Source organism: Physeter macrocephalus, chromosome 6, assembly GCF_002837175.3.
Source record: "Physeter macrocephalus isolate SW-GA chromosome 6, ASM283717v5, whole genome shotgun sequence".
NCBI classification, from domain to species: Eukaryota; Metazoa; Chordata; class Mammalia; order Artiodactyla; family Physeteridae; genus Physeter; species Physeter macrocephalus.
This window is the reverse complement of record NC_041219.1, coordinates 72,469,985-72,489,947: the sequence shown is the minus strand read 5'-3', so window position 1 is coordinate 72,489,947 and position 19,963 is coordinate 72,469,985. Positions and strand designations below refer to the sequence as shown.

Below are 19,963 nucleotides of genomic sequence, written 5' to 3'. Positions count from 1 at the left end.
TGTGGCCTCTCCCGTTGCGGAGCACAGGCTCCGGACGCGCAGGCTCAGCGGCCATGGCTCATGGGCCCAGCCGCTCCGCGGCACGTGGGATCTTCCCAGACCGGGGCACGAACCCGTGTCCCCTGCATCGGCAGGCGGACTCTCAACCACTGCGCCACCAGGGAAGCCCTACGTTTATATTTTTTGTTATTCCCTCTCTCTTTTCCCATTGTAATCACAGTGTGGGCCTGTGCACTTGTCCTTGAGGAGGGCAAAGAAAGGGAGAGCCAGGGAGGCTACTCAGTGCAGCCACTGGGCTTGAGGAAGAGAAATCCCCAAAGCTAGCAGAAAGTGCAGCTGCCAAGGAGAGAGGAATTTGAGTAACTAGATCAGAGTTTCTCAGTGTCCAGACTGCCAACCACCAGTTTAGGATCACCTGATTGGTTAAAAATGAAGATTTCCGGCTCACCTTAGACCAACTGAATGGAATATCTGGATCAGGGGCCTAGGAACTTGCATTTTTGTAAGTATGCCTGGTGATTCATGAAGTGCTTTCCCTTGAGACCCACTGCTCTAAGCCCTGGGTCAGGGAAAGAGTGTTGGGGAGGAGGATGCTTGCTCTGAGAGAGCGCTCAGGACCAAATGGTGGAAAGGCTTGTCATGAATGTGTATCCATTACTGTAGGTGAGAAAAGGAAGAAGAAAGAAAGTGTGTGAGGTGAGGCAGGGGTGTAGAGTGCACAGAACAGAGAGTGGGATACAGGTCTGTTTTGGCAATCCTGAGCCCAGATGATAACTGAGACACGTGGATGGATTAGGTTTCTGCTAATGCCAGAATTTTCACACTCAGCATAAAAGTGCTATATAAAGCTTTTCCCTCTTCTATATTACAGTCCTTTTAAGATTTATGGAGCACCAACTACAGGGAGAGCATTGTATTAGCAGCTGTCACAGAAAACAAGAGCTTATCATGTACTTGAAGTTGGACAAAATAAATCTGTGATTTACATTGAAGAGTGACTACAAAGCAACGTACAAATAAGTGCAAATTCATTCACTTAACAAAAACTGTGTCCACTCTGTGCAGACTTTTCTAGACTCCCTAGGGTGTGGTTTATCAGAAAGCGATGTGGGTGAGTTTAAAGGCAGATTTTGTAAGACTGTGAACACAGAGATTACAGAGACTTTAAGGCATTGTGTCTAAGGAAGGATTTAGATTCACACAGTTCTGAAGCAGGGTACATAACTTCACTCATTCCACATTCCATACATTTACTGAGTGCCTATTGTGTTTGTAGCAGTAAGTAAAACAGACAAGGGCTTCCCTGGTGGCGCAGTGGTTGAGAGTCCGCCTGCCGATGCAGGGGACACGGGTTCGTGCCCCGGTCCGGGAAGATCCCACATGCTGCAGAGCGGCTGGGCCCGTGAGCCACGGCCGCTGAGCCTGCGCGTCCGGAGCCTGTGCTCCGCAACGGGAGAGGCCACAACAGTGAGAGGCCCGCGTACCGCAAAAAAAAAAAAAAAACAAACAAAACAGACAAAAAATCCCTGCCCTTATGGAGCTTATATTCTGACAGGAGAGAGACAAGAAAACAAAATAAGTAAGTTATATGGTATATTAGAAGGTGATAAGTGTTCTGGAAAAAAATAAAACAGGAAGAGAGAGAGGATTTGGGAGGAAGGAGGGAGAGATGCAATATCAGATGATCTTTTTGGGAAACTCATTAGAAGAAGACATTTGAACAAAGATTTATAAGTGTCAAAGGAAGCTTTGTGGATATACAGTGTGTTCCAGATAAAGAAGCAGCACGTGCAAATTCCCTGCAGAAGCCTGCCTGCATTTCAAGGAACAGCCAGGAACCAGCATGTAAGTCTGGAAGTGAGGAAGGTGGACTATTGGGTAAGAGCTCAGAGAGGAAAGGAGGCAGGGGTGTCAAATAATTTAAGCCCATAGAGAACCTGGAGAAGATGCATGCTTTTATATTCAGCAGGATGGGAGCCCCTCTGAGTGGGAAGCAGAGGAGCAAACGCGATCTGACATGAAGGATACTTCCTTTCAGCTGTGTGAACTTGGGCCCCATTTCTAACCTCTCTAAATTTTCCTCCTGGGTAAACTAGAGAAGAGCATCGGACTTCATGAGGTTGTTGTGATGATTAAATAAGATGATATGTGCAAAACGTTTAGCATCTACCTGAACTAGAGCAGGTATATTCTTTTCCCTTCCCTGTTTTCCACCTCCTCTCTTCTGCCTCTTCCACCTGGTACCAAGGGCCAGGAGGGGGAGGCAGGACCCTGCCTTGCAGAGTACAGCCCACATAAGGGGTAGGAAGAAAAGGGGCCAGTTGGTGTCAGGCCTAGGTTAACAGACTTACTAGTTGGGATTTAACATAACTGTGTTATTCTTCCTGTTCTATGAGGCGGAGTAGAGGTACAGAACTGCAAGTAGAGACTCAGATGGGTGGTCCTATTAGGTATAGGTGCGGGTCTGCCAGGCCTCAATCTTTAGAAGAAAACTCCCCCAAACCTTTCTAGGTAGTTTATCAACGCAGGCTCTGGGCATGCTAGCAGATTTAATGGTTCCATTGTTTAATGTGTTAACTCCCTGAACGTTAAGTGATTAATCTGTCTTCTAATTAATGTTTGAATGATTCTCCTCAGGTCTAGACTATTAAGGGCACTTCTATTTAAAAATAGTCTGTCGCCTGCTTGTGCTGTCAGGGGCAATAGGTACATTTCAGGTCGCCGTTTTGAGTGACCCTTGATGGCTTCGAAATATCCATAAAAACAACAACGAAAAACAACTGACCCCCTCCCCCTTAATTAGTGATGAAAGGCTTTGTCGCGTTTGTCTGGGCCTGGGGCTAGGTTCCCAGCCCCAGAGTGTGGAGAATGGTATTCACCAAGGCGTGCTCAGAAAGCCCCGGGCCGGGGAACTGGCGGCCAGGTCTCTCCGTAAATCACCCAAGTCGCCTCCCACTTTGGTTGACTGCATGTTTATTTACTTGCAGTAAAAGATAGTAAATGAAGGTGCCCAAGTGTAGGCCGACCCCAGGGGTGGCGGGATCTTCGCAGCTCCACCGTGTGGACCAGAGAGGGGCGCGGCGGGGTGCCTGTGGCGTCTCCCGGGTGGGCGCAGAGGAGCGCGCGCGGGCCCGGGTCCGAGCCTGCGACTGAGACCTGGGCGCTGCAGCTGAAGCTTGGGGGCGGGTCCCGCGTGGGTCCGCCGGCGCCCCCTCCCGCTCACCAGCGCGCGCCGAGGCACCGCCCAGAACCGCCCCGCCTTCGCCGGCCGCGCGCCCCCAACCCTCCACCGCCCCGGCCGCCCGCTTCCTCCGCCGGCCCGGCCCCCGCCCCTCCTCCGCCGGCCTGGTCCGCCCCCTCCACGGCCGGCCCCGGCCCCCTCCCTCTCCCCGGCGGCGCTCGCAGGCTCGCTCTTCCCTCTTCCCACACCGCCCTCAGCCGCTCCCTCCCCGCACTCTCGTCTGGAGAGGAATCGAGCGCCGAGCGCATCGATAGCTCTGCCCTTTGCGGCCGCCCGGCCCCGAACTCATCGGTGCTCTCGGAGCTCGATTTCCCTAGGCGGCGGCCGCGGCGGCGGAGGCACAGCGGCGGCGGTGGCGGCGGCGGCGGCGGCGGCGGCGGCGGTGGCGGCGGCGGCTCGGCCAGTACTCCCGGCCCCCGCCATTTCGGACGGGGAGAGAGCGCGGCGCAGGCACTGAAGGCGGCGGCGGGGGCCAGAGGCTCGGCGGCTCCCAGGTGCGGGAGAGAGGTACGGAGCGGACCACCCCTCCTGGCCCCTACCGGGGTCCCGACCCTCCTCTCCGGCGCCGGGCGGGGCCGGCGGCGAGTGAATGAATTGGGGGTCCCCGGAGGGGCGGGGAGGGGGCGCGGGCGCGAGGCCCGGGCGGGCGGACGGGGTGGGGGGAGGTCTGCCGGGGTAGACGCGGGGACGCGGCGACGCGGGGAATGAGGAATGGGCGGTGCGGGGCTGAGGAGGGTGAGGCTGGAGGCGGCCGCCGCTGGTGCTGCTTCCTGGACGGGGAACCCCTTCCTTCCTCCTCCCCGAGAGCCGCCGCTGGAGGCGGCCGGGGTGAAACTCGCGGGCCGGGCGGGCCGCCCCTCGGGGCGCTCGGGTGCGGTGGAGGTTACTCCCGCTGCTCTCCAGCCTCCCCTCCCCCTCGCCGTCCTTCCCTCTCCCTTCGCTCCCGCACCTCTTCCTCCCTTCCCAGCCCTCGGCTGCCTCGGTTACTGCCTTCTCTGCTGCATCTCGCATCTCTAGGACGAGGGTATAAACTTCTCCCTCGAGCGCAGGCTGGACGGCTTGTGGTCCTTTTTTCAGTGTGTAGGGGGATATATGAGTAAGAGGGGAGGTCGCGTTTTGGAGCGCAGAGGAAAGTGCTTAGAGACCACTGTTTGAGGTTATTGTGTTTGGAAAAAAATGCATCTGCAGCCGAGTTCCTGACTGCTCCCCTCCCCCATGTATGGGCTGTGACATTGCTGTGGCCACAAAGGAGGAGGTTGAGGTAGAGATGGTGGTGGAAGAACAGGTGGCCAACACCCTCAACATAAAGCCTGTACTTAGTGAAAAAGAAAAAGTTAATCCCAGAAGGTCTGTTTTGCTTTGTCAAGTTAAAACACACGCAGCAAACCCGCAGAGCAGAAGCAGGGCTTTTTCCTTGCTAGTTGAGTGTAGACAGCAATAGCTAGAATTGTATTTGAAGTTTAATTTGCCTGTTGTTGTCCTTTCCACCATCTCTTCTGTATTACCCTTATGCGTACAAATTTGACCCCCATCCCAGGAGTTATTACCGTACTCCTAAACGGCTGTCACACAATTTTTTTTTTTTTTAACTGACCTACCAGAGGAGTTAATTGTAGCAATCTGCCAGCCGACTGCCTGAAATACTCTTAGGCATGTGCATGCTGTAGTTGAAGTCCTCAAGTAGCCTTCTTAAATCTTGATATCCACCAAAATAAGGGGTTAAGAACAGAAAGGTATTTTCTAATTTTTTACACAATATACATGTTACATTTGTAATGGAAAAAAATCATTCAAAAAGAAATCACAAAGGGAAAAAAGTGTTCATAATCATCTCAGAATCAACCTTATGAGTGATGTCATTCTTAGGTGACTAAGGTCCAAAATGCTGACTCGGGCATGTAATAGACTAGAGATGACAAATATGGTTGATAACAATACTGTTTACTTTAGACTGTATCCATCCACAGGCATTCTTGGTTTTAAGAGATAGTAGACGAAATGATAATTCATTTTGTTTTATGACAAAGTGAAAATTCTTTTCCTGAACAGACTGTTCAGTTCTGTTCCCACTTCCACCGCTTGCTAGCTTTTGTAGTGTTGGGTGAGGGGGCTCCTTCTGGCCTATTGATCTTCTTCGGGAACCCAGTTCTCTCCAGTGGGTTTAAATATTACTTGATTTTTGAAATCCAAGTCAAAGATTTTTTTCAGAAATAACCACTGCGTAAAGAAGTAGACCAGAAGGTGTGTGTCTTTCAGAATTCACATATGTATGTACAACTAAGCTCTAATCCAGTATTTGTCCACAATCTCTTTTAGGCTAGCAAACTTATTGGTCATAAGGACCTGGACCCCTTTACACTCTTAAAAATTATTGAAGATCCCAGTTTGGAGTGTGTCAATATTTAGCACAATAGAAATTAAAATTGAGAATTAAAAAAATATTAATTCATTAAAAAAAGAAATAATAAGCCCATTACTTGGTAACAGAAGTAGAATTTTTAATGAAAAGTAACTTTTCCAAAACAAACACAAAAATTGTGAGCAGAGTGGCATTGTTTTGCACTTTTGCAAATCTCTAATTATATGGTTTAGTAGACAGCTGGATCCTCACATCTCCTTCTGTATTCAATCTTTTATCACACATCTGGAAAATTCTGTACACTTGTGAGCGAATAAGAGTGGAAAGGGTAAATCACATCATAGCATTATCGTGAAACCAGTTTTTGACCTCTTGGGCCCTCTCCAAAAGTCTTAGGAACTCTAATGGGTTCCTGGAACACATCTTGAGAGCTACCGTTCTAGGCTATCCAAATTTTATTGGAGGGGTGGGCTGGGCAGGGAACTAGAGGATACATTTTGGTGAGATTATCCTCACCTATCCCATTTGCTGTGGTCAATATTAGGAATGAAAAGGGCGAGCAAACAGGATGTGATACATGTTTGTGGTGGCCCTAGACAAGGCTAGGTGGCACAGAGCAGGCCAGGGAGGAACTGTGGTACGACAGTTGTCTGGCCTGTCTGCTCTCTGTGAGTAGGTTCAGGAATAGCGTGAAGAGGTAGTTAGTATGTTATCACTTGGAAAAACATATTACTTTTTGAGGGGTAGGGTGGTGGGGTGCCTATTGGGATAATTCTTGGTTTTCGGTAAATAGGATGCTGCATGTATATAGTGTTTATATACAATATCTGTACATTCATTAATTTTGAGCTACCTACCCTGAAATAAATTATTGTTCATTGACTGCCATTCTTTCTGCAGTTCACTACTTATTTGTAGTAATATCATGTAGTTATTGAGGGAAAGGAGATTGTAAATAAATTCATTTTCATTTCAAAAAGTTTGAAACAGCTGACTAAAAAAATATTTTCTGTCTTGGCGCCGTTAGCCTTACAAGTTGTCGATATTTATTGCTACTGTTGGGAGATGATGTATGAGAAGCAGAGAATAAAAGTCATGTGGATTACTGAGAAATACATCTTTTAAAAATTCTCTCATTAAAAGTGTGCTTGTCTTTAAATAATATATAATTATATTTTTCTTGTGCAAAGTGCTATTTTTCAGCACTGATACAGCATTATAGATTGTGATTGATGATCAGATCATCTGTACTGAATAGTTAGTTAAAAATTCTCGAAGTTCTCTTAGTTTTTACACCGTTATTTTCCCCAGCAGTTAATGTACAGATTTAAATGTCACCAGGTATCGTCCTTATCTGCTTTGGCATCTCAGTTTTTATTTTCCCAGTGTACTGTCCAGCTTTATTTGACAGTCCTCCCCCCACTCCCATCTGATCCTTGCTAACTGTCCAGGAGAACTACTATGATGATGCTTTTAAAAAGTTTTCTGTAGCTGTTGGCCCCAACAGAGGCACTCAGTGTATCCACTTGTAACTCTTTATTAGGGGCCCGAGTGGATGAGGAATACTGTGGCGATAGCTGTGAGCAAGTTTTGTGTGGGTGTGTCCTCAAGGTATAGAGCAGTGTGCTTGACACTTGTACTGAGTGAAGTCATGGCCTGCTCCTTCGAGAGCCATTACCTGCTGCAGAAGAGCAGACGGGCTCTTGAGATAGAGCAGCCTGAATGCAAGGTAAAAGAACTATGTACTCTGAATGAGTTTTTCTCAAATGCTGATGGAGGAGTTTGTCAACGAAGTACAATTCATTACAATACACATCTGTAGTCAACTGGAGTTTTTGTCATTGAATTTTGTGAGGTATTTTGAAATAATGTTCCATATAAAGGTGAACTTGTGTTAAGAGGTATTGATAGAGTGTTTGGGTTATATTAACCTCACGTGTGGCACACGTTCTAATTGAGTCACATTTCCATTTTTGTCATAAGGCCTGCTGAAAATGACTGAATATAAACTTGTGGTAGTTGGAGCTGGTGGCGTAGGCAAGAGTGCCTTGACGATACAGCTAATTCAGAATCACTTTGTGGATGAATATGATCCTACGATAGAGGTAAATCTTGTTTTCATATGCATATTGATTTGTGCAGGCCCATCCTTTGGGTACAAAAAAAGGTTTCTCTGATCATTTTCTGTGACTACTCATTACAAGGTAGTTATACTGATAATACTTTTATTAAGTTATCTAAAATGTACTTGGATTTCAAGGCATTACTCTGATATTATAAGTAACCGTAGATATGAGACACCAGCCTGTTTTCTCTCAGGACAATAATACTATCTGTGAGTGACGTTCACTCTGTGTTAGTGTATGTGCATTTTGATTGGAAGTGTATTTCAGTGTTTTCTCACAGGGTGAAAATGTGAACTTACACCTTATGTGTAAGATGAGACATATCTAACAGTCTTTTTTTAAAAAAATGTGGCTATTATTTTTACGGGGTTTTGGTATTTTTTTTTGGTATTTTGATGTCACATGTAGAGTTGATTGATACTGGTGAAGTGTAATCATTTGCTGATTGAATTAAAAACACTGAATTAGTAGTATTTTCATATTTTCTCTTCACATTGAAGTAGTGGAGAACCTACAACTACCTGATGCATTTTAGAAAGCTCATTCTTTGCGTTTATGTATATGTATATCAGGTGATATGTAAGAATACCATCACCAATCCTTACTTTTGCTTTACAGCCCTTTTTCAGTTTATTCAAGGCAATGTTAGAATTGTTTTTTTATTACAAATTGATTAATGAATAATTTTCAGACTTTTTCAGTTTCATAAAAATGTACCAAAGGAATGGCCAACAGCAAAATGTTAGAATAAAGGCCTAGCAGAGACCTTGAGAGGTCACGTAGTATGTTTCCCACTGCCTTCTGGCAGCACTATACTCAGATGATCTCAAGTAGATAAGGATTTGTTTAATCCCAAAGACCTGCAGGAGGGAATGGCACACAACTGTCCTTGTTAACTAATTTCCAGAATGTAATTATTAGCGTATTTCATGCATAATCTGAATCTTCCTGTTAAGTTTAACATAATATCAGCTCATCTTTGAAATAGATTTATGTTATTAGATTATTTCTTCTTTACCCCAGGGTAAGCAATCCTAATCCCTTAGCTTTTATACTAGGTCTGATATACCAGTTTTTTTAATCAGCTCTGAAAAATTTCCCATAACTTTCTCTGAGTCCCAAGCTGTAGGGTCTAGAATAGGTCAAAAATGCCCTGTTAAGGTACCATGCTGTGTAATGTCTTAAAAAAAAACACCTTGACTGCACTTAGGTAGGTTCTGAGGGCATTGTTGGCCTTGGGAAGATGTTTGTGCAGTGTAGAACTTTTGAGGATTGACAAGGAAATGTTCATAAGGAAATGTCAAATATTTCTGGTACTGGAGGGAAAAAAATGAAGAAATAACCCTTATTTACAAAGATCTGATTTAAACATAGAAGCAGCTTTCATTTGGCTTCCAAGTTTAATAATTTGCATTAGTAAAAGGGGAAGAGTCTAACTGAAGTGGACCAGCTATGTAATAGTCTCTCTGTATTTCCTCTTGGCAAGTCAATTCAATGCTAATGGTTTTGTTTATTTTTTACTTTGAGGAGGATTAAATAGTTCACCTATTTCTAAAGCCAAGGTTACTCGTCATACTCCACCATTTAAATTGGAAGTAAAAGGACATTTTAACAGAATTTAAGTTAAGCATGGCAGTTTTCCTGGGATTCTGGAATATGATTTGAGCAAAAGTGCCCTCCATCTTTTCTAAAAATCTGAAGAATTCCATTACACTCTGTTTCCTATCAGAGGTCAAGAATGATGTATAAGAATGTGATTTAAAAAAAAAGGTTAGGAAACCTTTTGGTCAAAATTGTTAAAGTGCAATATAAATCTTAAAGAAATAAAGCTAAAAGTCAATCCTTTATTTTGGGGGAAGGTAAAAAAAGTTTATAAACTCAGACCCATTAACTCTGATTATGATTTCTGCCAAACCAGAAGACTTGACCCAGGGAAGCATTGATTACCTGTGAACTTTGAAACTGACATTCCGTCACTGGTGTAGCCACCTGGGAAATGGTTATCAGAGATTGTCTCTTATCTCCCAAGTTACAGTGAGTCTCTGAGGGAACTGACACATTGAATTTTTGGTGTAGTTCAAGTAGAAGAAAAGCAAGAGAATTTAGTAGTTTATTTTCATAAGTGGTTAAACAAAAATACTGACATGATGTTTTTGTAAAAAGTTGAAGGGTAGTGGGTATCACTACTGCTGTTAAGTTTCTGGTAGGTGAACAGTGTAGGTCAGAGAAAATAAGAGAGGTCATAGACTTTGCACATTTGGAGTTCTCATCAGTTTTTCTGCATTAAACAAATGGAGAGAAGTTTAGGAAAAAATTTTAATTAACTAATACCATATTTTCTAGTGGTTTAGAATTTTCAGAGATTTATATTGGGTTGGCCAAAAAGTTCGTTCGAGTTTTTCATGTTATGGAAAAACCCAAATGAACTTTTTGGCCAACCCAAAACTATGAGCTAGGTAAGGAAGGTGGTCATTGTTTCTTTCATTTTATCAATAAAAATGGTCTCTGAGAGATTGTAACTTGCATAAGGATGCTTAAGCTAGCAAGTGGTGGAATTTTAAGTTTTCTGAGACCAAGTTAAGTGGAATTTCCACTGCACCCTTGTATAGTTTTTTAAAAATGAAAAATTAGCCTTCAAGCTAAAAATATTTAGTGTTGGAGGCTGATTCAGATTATTAATATATCAAAATTTGAACTTAGCGTACTATCTGATGGCATCTTAATAGCAGAGATATGATATAGAATTAGGTATGACACGTAGATGGAGCATGTTTATATTTGCACATGATGATCACCTTTACTTCTGTTCTGAAAAGATTTTACCTTTATCTTTTATGAAGCCCACTGAAGAGTTCCAAGAGATAATGGAATACCTTGTTAGTGGTGCAGGATTATTAAAAACTCAGTCCCCAAACACAATACCAGGCTAGAAATAATATATGTTTTTATAGTTTGGATATCATGTTCTTATAAAAACATGTTCTCTGAAATGTGTTTTCTAAGGTAAAATTTGGTGGAAGCAGAAAAATGGAAGTAGAGATCAGAACTGTCAGTTGGTCAGTTAGCAAATATATAACAAGTATCTACTGGATACAATATAAAAATAGATATAGAAAGAAGTATTTTTTCCCAGTCTCCAATTCATTGACATCTGTATGCTCCTATTAATGTGACATTTCTAATTCAGTCCAAGTATTATGCCCTTCTTTGATGAAACAGTTTTCTAGTCAGTAAGAAAGAATGGAGTCATAATTGGATTGATTTGTTCCATCTTTAGTGCTCTGAGCCGTTGAGTGTTTATTCACCAAGATCTATCAGTTTCTCTTTTAAAAAATGTTTCCGTGTTAATTATGGAATTGCTGATTAAGGTATTTAAATTATAGAGAGAAAATTTGTAATACTAAACCAGTATTGAAGAGTGGTGTAAGAAAAGCACTGTTTAATATTGTAAGCTGTTATTTTTCTGTTTTTTTGGTTTTGTTTTTTTAACATATGTATCAGTAGTTATTAACAAGGAATAGGTGATGACTTTGCCCCTCGGGACATTTGGCTAAATCTGGAGATGTTTTTGGCTGTCATAGCTTGAGGAGGGGGCTGCTACTGGCCTCTGTAGTGGGCAGAGGCCGGGGTTCTGTTACTCCTCCTGCAGTGCACAGGAGGGCCCCTCAGCAAATAATGACATGGTCCAGAATGTCAGCAGTGCTGAGGTTGAGACCCCAATACTGTGCTTTACATACAGCTTTAAATGTCCTGTAAATTGTGAGGCCCAAGTCCCTGAATATGGTTTATGTTAGATTTTTTAACATAGTATAGATTTAAACCTTACATTTTCTAAACTAACAATATGTTATATTAGCTTACACTCGCGTTCTGTTAAAACATTGTTTTTAAAACAAGGTACAGCACAGCAGTTATGTAAATCCATTTCTCTTCAAGACTGTGGCCACTCTTCCCCCCCCTTTCAAGTGAGTGCCCTCTACTGGTCAACTTATTTGCTTTTATAATAAAAAATGAAATCCTAAGTTTGGATATTTTTTTCTGTTTAAACTGTGGGTATAATCAATTTATAACTATATACATTTTATTTAAAAGACTTATTTTGTATAACTAATGTTCTAACAATCTAAAGTCAAAAAAAAATCTAAAGTATCAGTTTTACTTTGCTAATGTTATTAAGATTACTGTGTGGACCAGTTAGGCCTAACTAATTAAATATGTGGGTGAATATTTTTGACTAAGAAAGGAAATGTGGCAGTGTAGGAGAAAATAGGGTGGTGCCCTTGTTAGCACTGCTTGAGGTCACTTTGTCTGAGGGAATGAGAAGGGGCACTGTGGCTCTGTGAATTTCTTTTCATACACATAGGAGGTACCTTACAGAGTTCAGAGCTTAGTGATGTGTTACATGGGGTGTTAGGAAGGGCCTATTCAAAAGTGGCAAATTGTGAAAGTTCACATTTTGTAAATTTTTATAGGACCGTAGAATAGTTGAGAACGCCTGATTTTTAGAATAAACTGACAAAATTCAGGCACTGTATTTAGGTCAATTTAAAAATAAGTATTAATAATAACTATTGAGCCCTGAATGTTGAAAATTATTGGACACGTTTTATTCTAACTTGGGTTTTTATAAATACAAAGCTTTAAAAACATGCAAATGAAAGTTGGCAATGGAAATAAATGAAAGGAAAAGAAAACTTTATCGTTTAGCATCTCTTAAGAGTCTGGTTTAAACAATGCAGCTAATTTCTTAATTCCATAAGTGTTATTAGTGCCTACTCTGTACCATGCAGCCTTCCTACGGTCTAGAGATACGCTGAGGAGCAAAAGGAGCCGCATGACTGCCTTCATGGAGGTTATTAGTCTGCGATGTATTTGGAAGAGCAGTGTTTCTAGACAGTGATCCTAATTATATATAACTTAATTTAAAGGCTTTATGCTTTAGGAGGGCGATAGATTTCTTATATCTCTTAATTATATTGTCTCATAGTGCCTAGGTTTATGGAACAGTTATATTATTGTGATCTTAATGTAATAAAATTAGAAATTGGGTAGTAAAAACAAAATATTTGAGAGGATTAAGTAGGGCTATATTGCTTACTGTAGGTAACTTTTGAACTTCCTATTTTGAAAATTTCAAACCTATGGAAAAGTAGTGAAAAATAGTACAGTGAATACCTCTTAACCTTTAAACTAGACGTAGTCACTTTATGCGTGTGTGCCTGTGTATGTACACATACATACATGAATACATATTATTTATTTTTGCTGCACTTTTTGAGAATAAGTTGTGTATGTTAGGACCCTTTACCTCTAAACACAAGGATCTGTGAACTATGGCCTGCCTGCTGGCCAAATACAGCCTGTGTCGGTTTCTGTAAAGTTTTATTGGGGCACAGCTGTGCTTGAGTGTTTACATGTTGTCTGTGACTGCTTTTGCACTACAGTGGCAGAGCTGAGTGGCTGCAACAGAGACCAAGTACTGTCTGGTCCTTTACGGAACAAGTTTGCTGACCCTCTTCTAACAACAAGAATAATTCATTGTATAACTACAACGCAGTGACAAAATTTAGGACATTCAACATTGATACAATGCTTTATCTAACATATAGTCCATATTCAAATTTTATCAGTTCCCAGAATGTGCTCTCAGCAATTCGTTTTTGTTTTTTTTTTTTCCTGATCCCAGGATCAAAAATCAGGTGTCATGTCTCACAAGCTAGAACAGTTTCTCAGCTTTTCTTAATCATTTGTGACAGTGGCACTTTTTGAAGAATTCAGGCCAGTTGTTTTGTAGAATGTCCTTGCGTTTAGTTTTGTCTGATTGTTTCCTCTTGGTCAGATTTGGATTAAACATTTTTGGTAGAAATACTATGTAAGTGATGTTATACCCTCCTTGGTGTATCACATCAGGAGGCACAAGATGCTGGCTTGTCCCATTATTGATGATGTTATGTTAACATTGGTTATTTGGTTAAGGTCATATCTATCAGTTCTCTCTCTGTAAAGGTGTCTTTAGTTCTTTTATAATTAATATGTACTCTGTGGGGAGATACTTTGAGACTATAAATATCTTGTTCTCCAACATATTTGCACCCAGTGGGATGTAGTAGCCACTGATAATTCTAACCAGAACAAACTACCACCATAATGACTGCAAAGTGGTAGGTAATCTAACTCTGTCATTATTTCTACATTTATTATTTGACATCTACCGTAAGTAAGGTTTCTCTCTTTTCTTTTCCCTCTCCTTATTTATTTGGTTTGTCTTATTTGTATCCGTACAGACTCATGGATTCTTTTTTCATTTGATGCGTTAAAGTCTATTCTTGTCATTATTGATTTTGGTGCTCAGGTATATATATGTATGTATATACATATATATATATATATTTTTTTTTTTTTTTTTTTTTTTTTTTTGCGGTACGCGGGCTTCTCACTGTTGTGGCCTCTCCCGTTGCGTTGCGGAGCACAGGCTCCAGACGCGCAGGCTCAGCGGCCATGGCTCACGGGCCCAGCTGCTCCGCGGCATGTGGGATCTTCCTGGACCGGGGCACGAACCTGTGTCCCCTGCATCGGCAGGCGGACTCTCAAGCACTGCACCACCAGGGAAGCCCACAAGTATATTTTTGATTTGGCCAGTGGAATCCCTTTCAAGCTGGCCTCTGTATCTTTTTGACACGTCCCCATCAGTTTTTGAGCTCTTTCTTACTTTCTGGCACAGTGTATTCCAGGTTCCCTTTGTTCTTTCCCTGTCCCTACCCTGGATTCAGCCATTTGTCCAGAGAGCTCTACTTCCTTTTACTAGGGAATGATATTTAGAAATTAAGTCCTGGATGTTAGGTGGTATTGCTACTGGAGTGTCACTGCTTCTAGACCCTTTTCAACAGACAGAGCTAAGCAGTAGATTTTATTTAAAAATCATGAGTTCATTCTTCCTCCATGTCTTCTTTCTTCCATGATGAGAACACTGGTTCTACCTTGTGTAAGTTTTAATGTTAAACATTAGACAGCTATTGAAATAAAAATGATAATGTCAATCAACACAGATTGAATAAATTAGGTTAGCTTTTTTATTTGTGGAATTGGGATTAAATATTTTTCTCCACTGAGAAAAGTAGGGATCCTTTTCATTTTCAAAGTATTCTTAAACCATTTAGGAAAAGCTTGAGCTATTTGGCTACATAAAGACGAAAACACCTTTAACAGAAATCCAAGACAGATGGAAACCTGGGAAAACTACTTACATCATGTATCAATCAGGAAGCTCTCCTGTATTTGAATTAGAAAAAAGCAAACATCCAAATAGGAAAAAAAAGGCATATAAATAGCCAGCCTATCCACACTCACACAAAAAGTACTGTCGAAACATATTAAAAGATACTTCATTAATTTAGAAATGCAAGTTCAAACAATAAATAACATCTTTTATTTTCATGTTGGCTAAGATTAAAATGATAACAGGCCTGGAAAGGTATGGAAAATGTGTACTCTTTATGCTGTAGTGAGGGTATACCTTCTTATAAACTTTCTGGAGGTCATCAGTTTGGCAGTATGTATCAAAATGGAAACTACATGTCCTTTGACCAATTGATTCCACTTAGAATCAATTTCTTTCAGAAATTTATCTGAAAGATTCAGTTGGATAAGTGTTTAAGATGTATACCTAGGAGTGTTATTGCAGTGTTGTTTATAATTTTTAAAAGTGGAAATAATCTACACATCTACCAGTAGGGAATAGGTGAGGTAAGTTACGGTATCTTTGTACAAATTATATTATACAGTTGTCAAAAAGGATTAGGTAGATCTATATGTACTAACATTGAAAAACTGTCCATTATGTAAGAGAAGCTGTATCGTAGCACTTTGTGTAGAGTATGAGTCTGTTTATTAAAAACAAGGTGAATATGTACTAAAATATGGTAGGACATATGCCAAACTCTGTAGTGTTTTTGTTTTTTTAAAAATGAGCATATACTGGGCTTCCCTGGTGGCTCAGTGGTTGAGAGTCCTCCTGCCGATGCAGGGGATGTGGGTTCGTGCCCCGGTCCGGGAAGATCCCACGTGCCGCGGAGCGGCTAGGCCCGTGAGCCATGGCCGCTGAGCTTGAGCGTCCGGAGCCTGTGCTCTGCGATGGGAGAGGCCACAGCAGTGAGAGGCCCGCGTACTACAAAAAAAAAAAAGAAAGCATATACTGTTTGAGAGGGAGAAATAAATCCTAATTTTTGAGGGAGAGAAGTCACTAGAGTATTAGATACCATCAGATTACTTCATATTTACTTTCTTCCCCCCTTTTTAAAACCTCAACAAATTGGATAATACAGATGTATTACAGATAAAGAGGTACAGTTAAAGGAATTTGTATTAGGCCAGTTAAAGAACAGCTGAGAGATATAATAATTCAAAATATGAAAATTATATTGACATCTGTAATTATTAAGATTGGATCCATGATTGATCCAGCCTCACATTCTGACCTTGGCATCAAGTGATAATTTGTGGGAGAATGCCACGTGACTTCAACAGGTTACAGATGTCCTTATTTTCAAAATCTGTTATGCAAATTTTCCTTGAGTTTATTCAGATTTTATCTCTTGGACATAGTACACATTTTATTCTCTAGTCCTAAGCTGAGATTCAACATTCTTATCATTTCAAATGTCCATTATGTAGTAAAGAAGTCTTTGGTTTTTTTTGTTTTTGTTTTTTTAAATTTGGACTTCTTTTCTTTAATATCATTGGTTTGGAGAATATTTCTTTGTTGGCTTTTTTTTTTTTTTTTTAATAAATTTATTTATTTATTTATTTATTTATTTTTGGCTGTGTTGGGTCTTCGTTTCTGTGAGAGGGCTTTCTCCAGTTACGGTGAGTGGGGGCCATTCTTCATCACGGTGCGTGGGCCTCTCACTGTCGCAGCCTCTCCCGTTGCGGAGCACAGGCTCCAGACGTGCAGGCTCGCGCAGGCTCAGTAGTTGTGGCTCACGGGCCTAGTTGCTCCGCAGCATGTGGGATCGTCCCAGACCAGGGCTCGAACCTGTGTCCCCCGCACTGGCAGGCAGATTCCCAACCACTGTGCCGCCAGTGGGAAGCCCTGTTTTCTTTATCCTTACTTCTAATGAATGTCTTAACCAAAAATTCTGTCATGAGACAGAAGGTGTTAGGCTCTTTTTAACACCCTTGCTCCCTAATCAATACAGTAATCCTTCATAAACCTCAGAGTTTTAGCTCTTTTTCCCTGGAGCTTGTCCAGCTCCCTTATATTTATTTTGAAATACAGTGAGTGGTTTTGGAAAAAGTAGTCCAAATGTAGATGTCCAGTGATTTTTATAAGGGCAAGATACTGCTGTTGCTATACAGTTCCTAGTAGCCCGTGGCCTGCCCCCTACCTTTTGGGCCTATAATAGCATGTACAATGTAAAATATGAAATAATAGTTAACTTTTAGAGCACTTTTTCATGGTCTTTAATCCTAACCTGTATACAAAGTCCTCTGCATTATTATTTACCCGCTTTTACAGCAAAAGAAACAATAGCTTAGAGTAGACTAGAGATTAAGTAGTTTGCCCATACTCACACTGCAAGTAAGTGGAGTTCTGCGGGTGACATAGATTGAAGATTCAGGAGTGTATCTTTAGCCTAGACTTCGGCCCTGAGCATCAGCCCTGTATATCAAAGCTGCCTACGGTTCATAGCACCAGAGCAACCCACGAACATACGGAATTCAACATGCCCCAAACATCTTTTCCTCTCCCCTTCCCATTATGTTCCCATCTCTAAACAATAAGCTCTGCCATTAAAAAAAAATTGAGACATAATTCACGTAACATAAAATTCATCCTCTAAAGTATACAGTTAGGTGGTTTTTAGTATATTCACAAAGTTATGCAACCATCACCCCATCTAATTCTGTCACATTTTTATCACCCCATACCAATTAGCAGTCACTCCCCAATCCCTTCTCCTGCCAGCCCCTGGCAACCATTAATCTACTTTCTGTCTCTGTGGATTTGCCTGTTCTGAATATTTCATGTAATTGAAATCATACAATATGTGGCCTTTTGTATCTGGCTTCTTTCATGTAGGATATTTTCAAGGTTCATCTATGTTGTCACATGTTTCAATACTTCATTCCTTTTTACGGCTGAATAATATTCTCTTGTATGGATATTTGTTTATGTATTCATCAGTTGATGGGCATTTGGATTGTTTCCTCTTTTTGGCCATTTTGAATGATATTACTGTAAGTGATGAATGAGGGTTGTTCTGTCAATTTTACCCGTTAAGTATTTCTCAAAACTGTTTAATCTTCTCCATCTTACTGCTTTTGCTGCCTTAGTTCAGGTTCTGTCATTTCTTTTATTTATTTTATTTTTGGCTGCGTGGGGTCTTCCTTGCGGCACGTGGGCTTTCTCTAGTTGTGGCGAGCGGGGGCTGCTCTTTGTTGCAGTGTGTGGGCTTCTCATTGTGGTGGCTTCTCTTGTTGCGGAGCATGGGCTCTAGGTGCGTGGGCTTCAGTAGTTGTGGCTCGTGGGCTCTAGAGCGCAGGCTCAGTAGTTGTGGCGCACGGGCTTAGTGGCTCCGAGGCATGTGGGATCTTCCCGGACCAGGGATCGAACCCATGTCCCCTGCATTGGCACGGGTTCTTTACCACTGCGCCACCAGGGCCAGGTTCTGTAATTTCTTGTAAAAGTTTCCTAAACTCATCTCCCAGCCTCCAGTCTGGTCTCATTTGTCATAATAATGCTAACAGTGGACATTGTTGATCTGATCCTCCCTCCTACTTAAAAATCTTTTAGTGATTTAGTATAAGATGAAGTTCAGAACTTCTTAAGATGGCATATTAGACCCTCCATAAGCTGGCCTCTGCTTGATGGTGCAGTTTCACTTCTACTTACCTATAATCCCTCTAAGCTAAAATTGTGTTGAACTTCTTGGTTCCATGTATTCAACATGCTGTTTCCTGTTTTTGTGCATTCTCTTTGCTCCTTCCTGCCTGGAGTGGCCCTCCTGTCTTTCTTAATTCATACAAGCAAAGTTGATGTCTTCTCCTGTTTGTCACCATTGTACTTTGTTCTCCATAAGGTGTTGTTGCATTTATTTCATTGTGTTTAAATTACTTGTTTACATTCATATCTCTTCCACCAGACCTAGCTCTTTGAGGTTAGAAACTATAATGCCTAGCACAGTATATGACATTCAGAAGATTTTTACTAAGTGTTCCTGTGTTGCAAGGGAGAATGGAGTAGGTAGGTGGGAATGAACTAACAAATAAGCCTGTGCTTATATATCCCCAATTCCTTGTTTCTTTCCTATTATAATTCTAACATCCCGGGCTATTGTACATGTTTTTAGCTGTCTTTGAGAACTAGCTGTGTACAACAACTTTTGATGGTTTATAACCAATAGTGTAACACATCATTCTACGATGATTCAAATAATCTTTTAGAAGAGTAACAAAATATTTGAGCATTAAGAGGGTAAAAGTAAGTTTCTTGTTTTTTCCTATAGGTGTTATTTAGCAGTACATGAAAAATACTTATAATAACGCATTAGGAAAATCTTACAAACATTTCAGAAGTAAATCCTCAAGTAATACTTCAGCTGACATTTCCAGCAGTCCTATTCATATTTATTTACAAGAGCATCTGATGGAATCAGCAGCATGAAGATGGAGATTAAATGGGATAAGGCTTGTAATATGCTTATCACAGTATCCAACATATAAATAAGGGCTAAGTAAATGTTGGCTGTCATAATTACTATTAATAGTAATAAGGTTACTTTTAATAAAAGTTACTAATTTCTTTAGTTTTTGTTTTGTTTTGTTTTGGCTATACTATGTCTTCCCATGACAGGGTTAACTTTAACTGCCTGAGTTGGAAAACTGAATTGAATATGTTGACATATGAATGTACTGAGTAATTTGGTTACTGTTAATTATAATAGAAAAATGACAAAATGATGTCCTGGTCAGTGAGTGTATCTCATTCTCGAAAGATATAGTCTTAACTTTCGAAGTCCTCCATTGGGTCTGCAGATGAGTTTCTGTACATAAAACAAGACTTGAAGGCATGTTAATAAATTGGAAAACACTTTTAAAAAATTAAGCCAGTACAAAAAAGACAAAAATTCCAAATGGGCAAAGGACACAGGTAATGGGAATAAATATGAAAAAGAAAAACTATATAACATTACTAATCCTCAAAGAAATAGATATTAAAACAATAGGATTTTTGGTCTA

General features: G+C 41.1%; 1 protein-coding gene across 3 annotated transcripts in view; it reads left to right on the top strand.

Annotated features, from left to right (window-relative positions):
* Nucleotides 1–3,586: 3,586 nt before the first annotated feature.
* KRAS (KRAS proto-oncogene, GTPase) overlaps nt 3,587–19,963 on the top strand; it is a 35,603-nt gene continuing 19,226 nt past the window's right edge. The window contains exons 1-2 of one of the 3 annotated variants that reach the window (XM_024129092.2): nt 3,587–3,748; nt 7,584–7,705. In XM_024129092.2, coding sequence (XP_023984860.1) covers nt 7,595–7,705 — 111 coding nt within the window. In that variant the 5' untranslated portion in view covers nt 3,587–3,748; nt 7,584–7,594. The remainder of the gene's footprint in view (nt 3,749–7,583; nt 7,706–19,963) is intronic. The other 2 variants (XM_055085513.1, XM_055085512.1) reach the window with 2 other exon arrangements.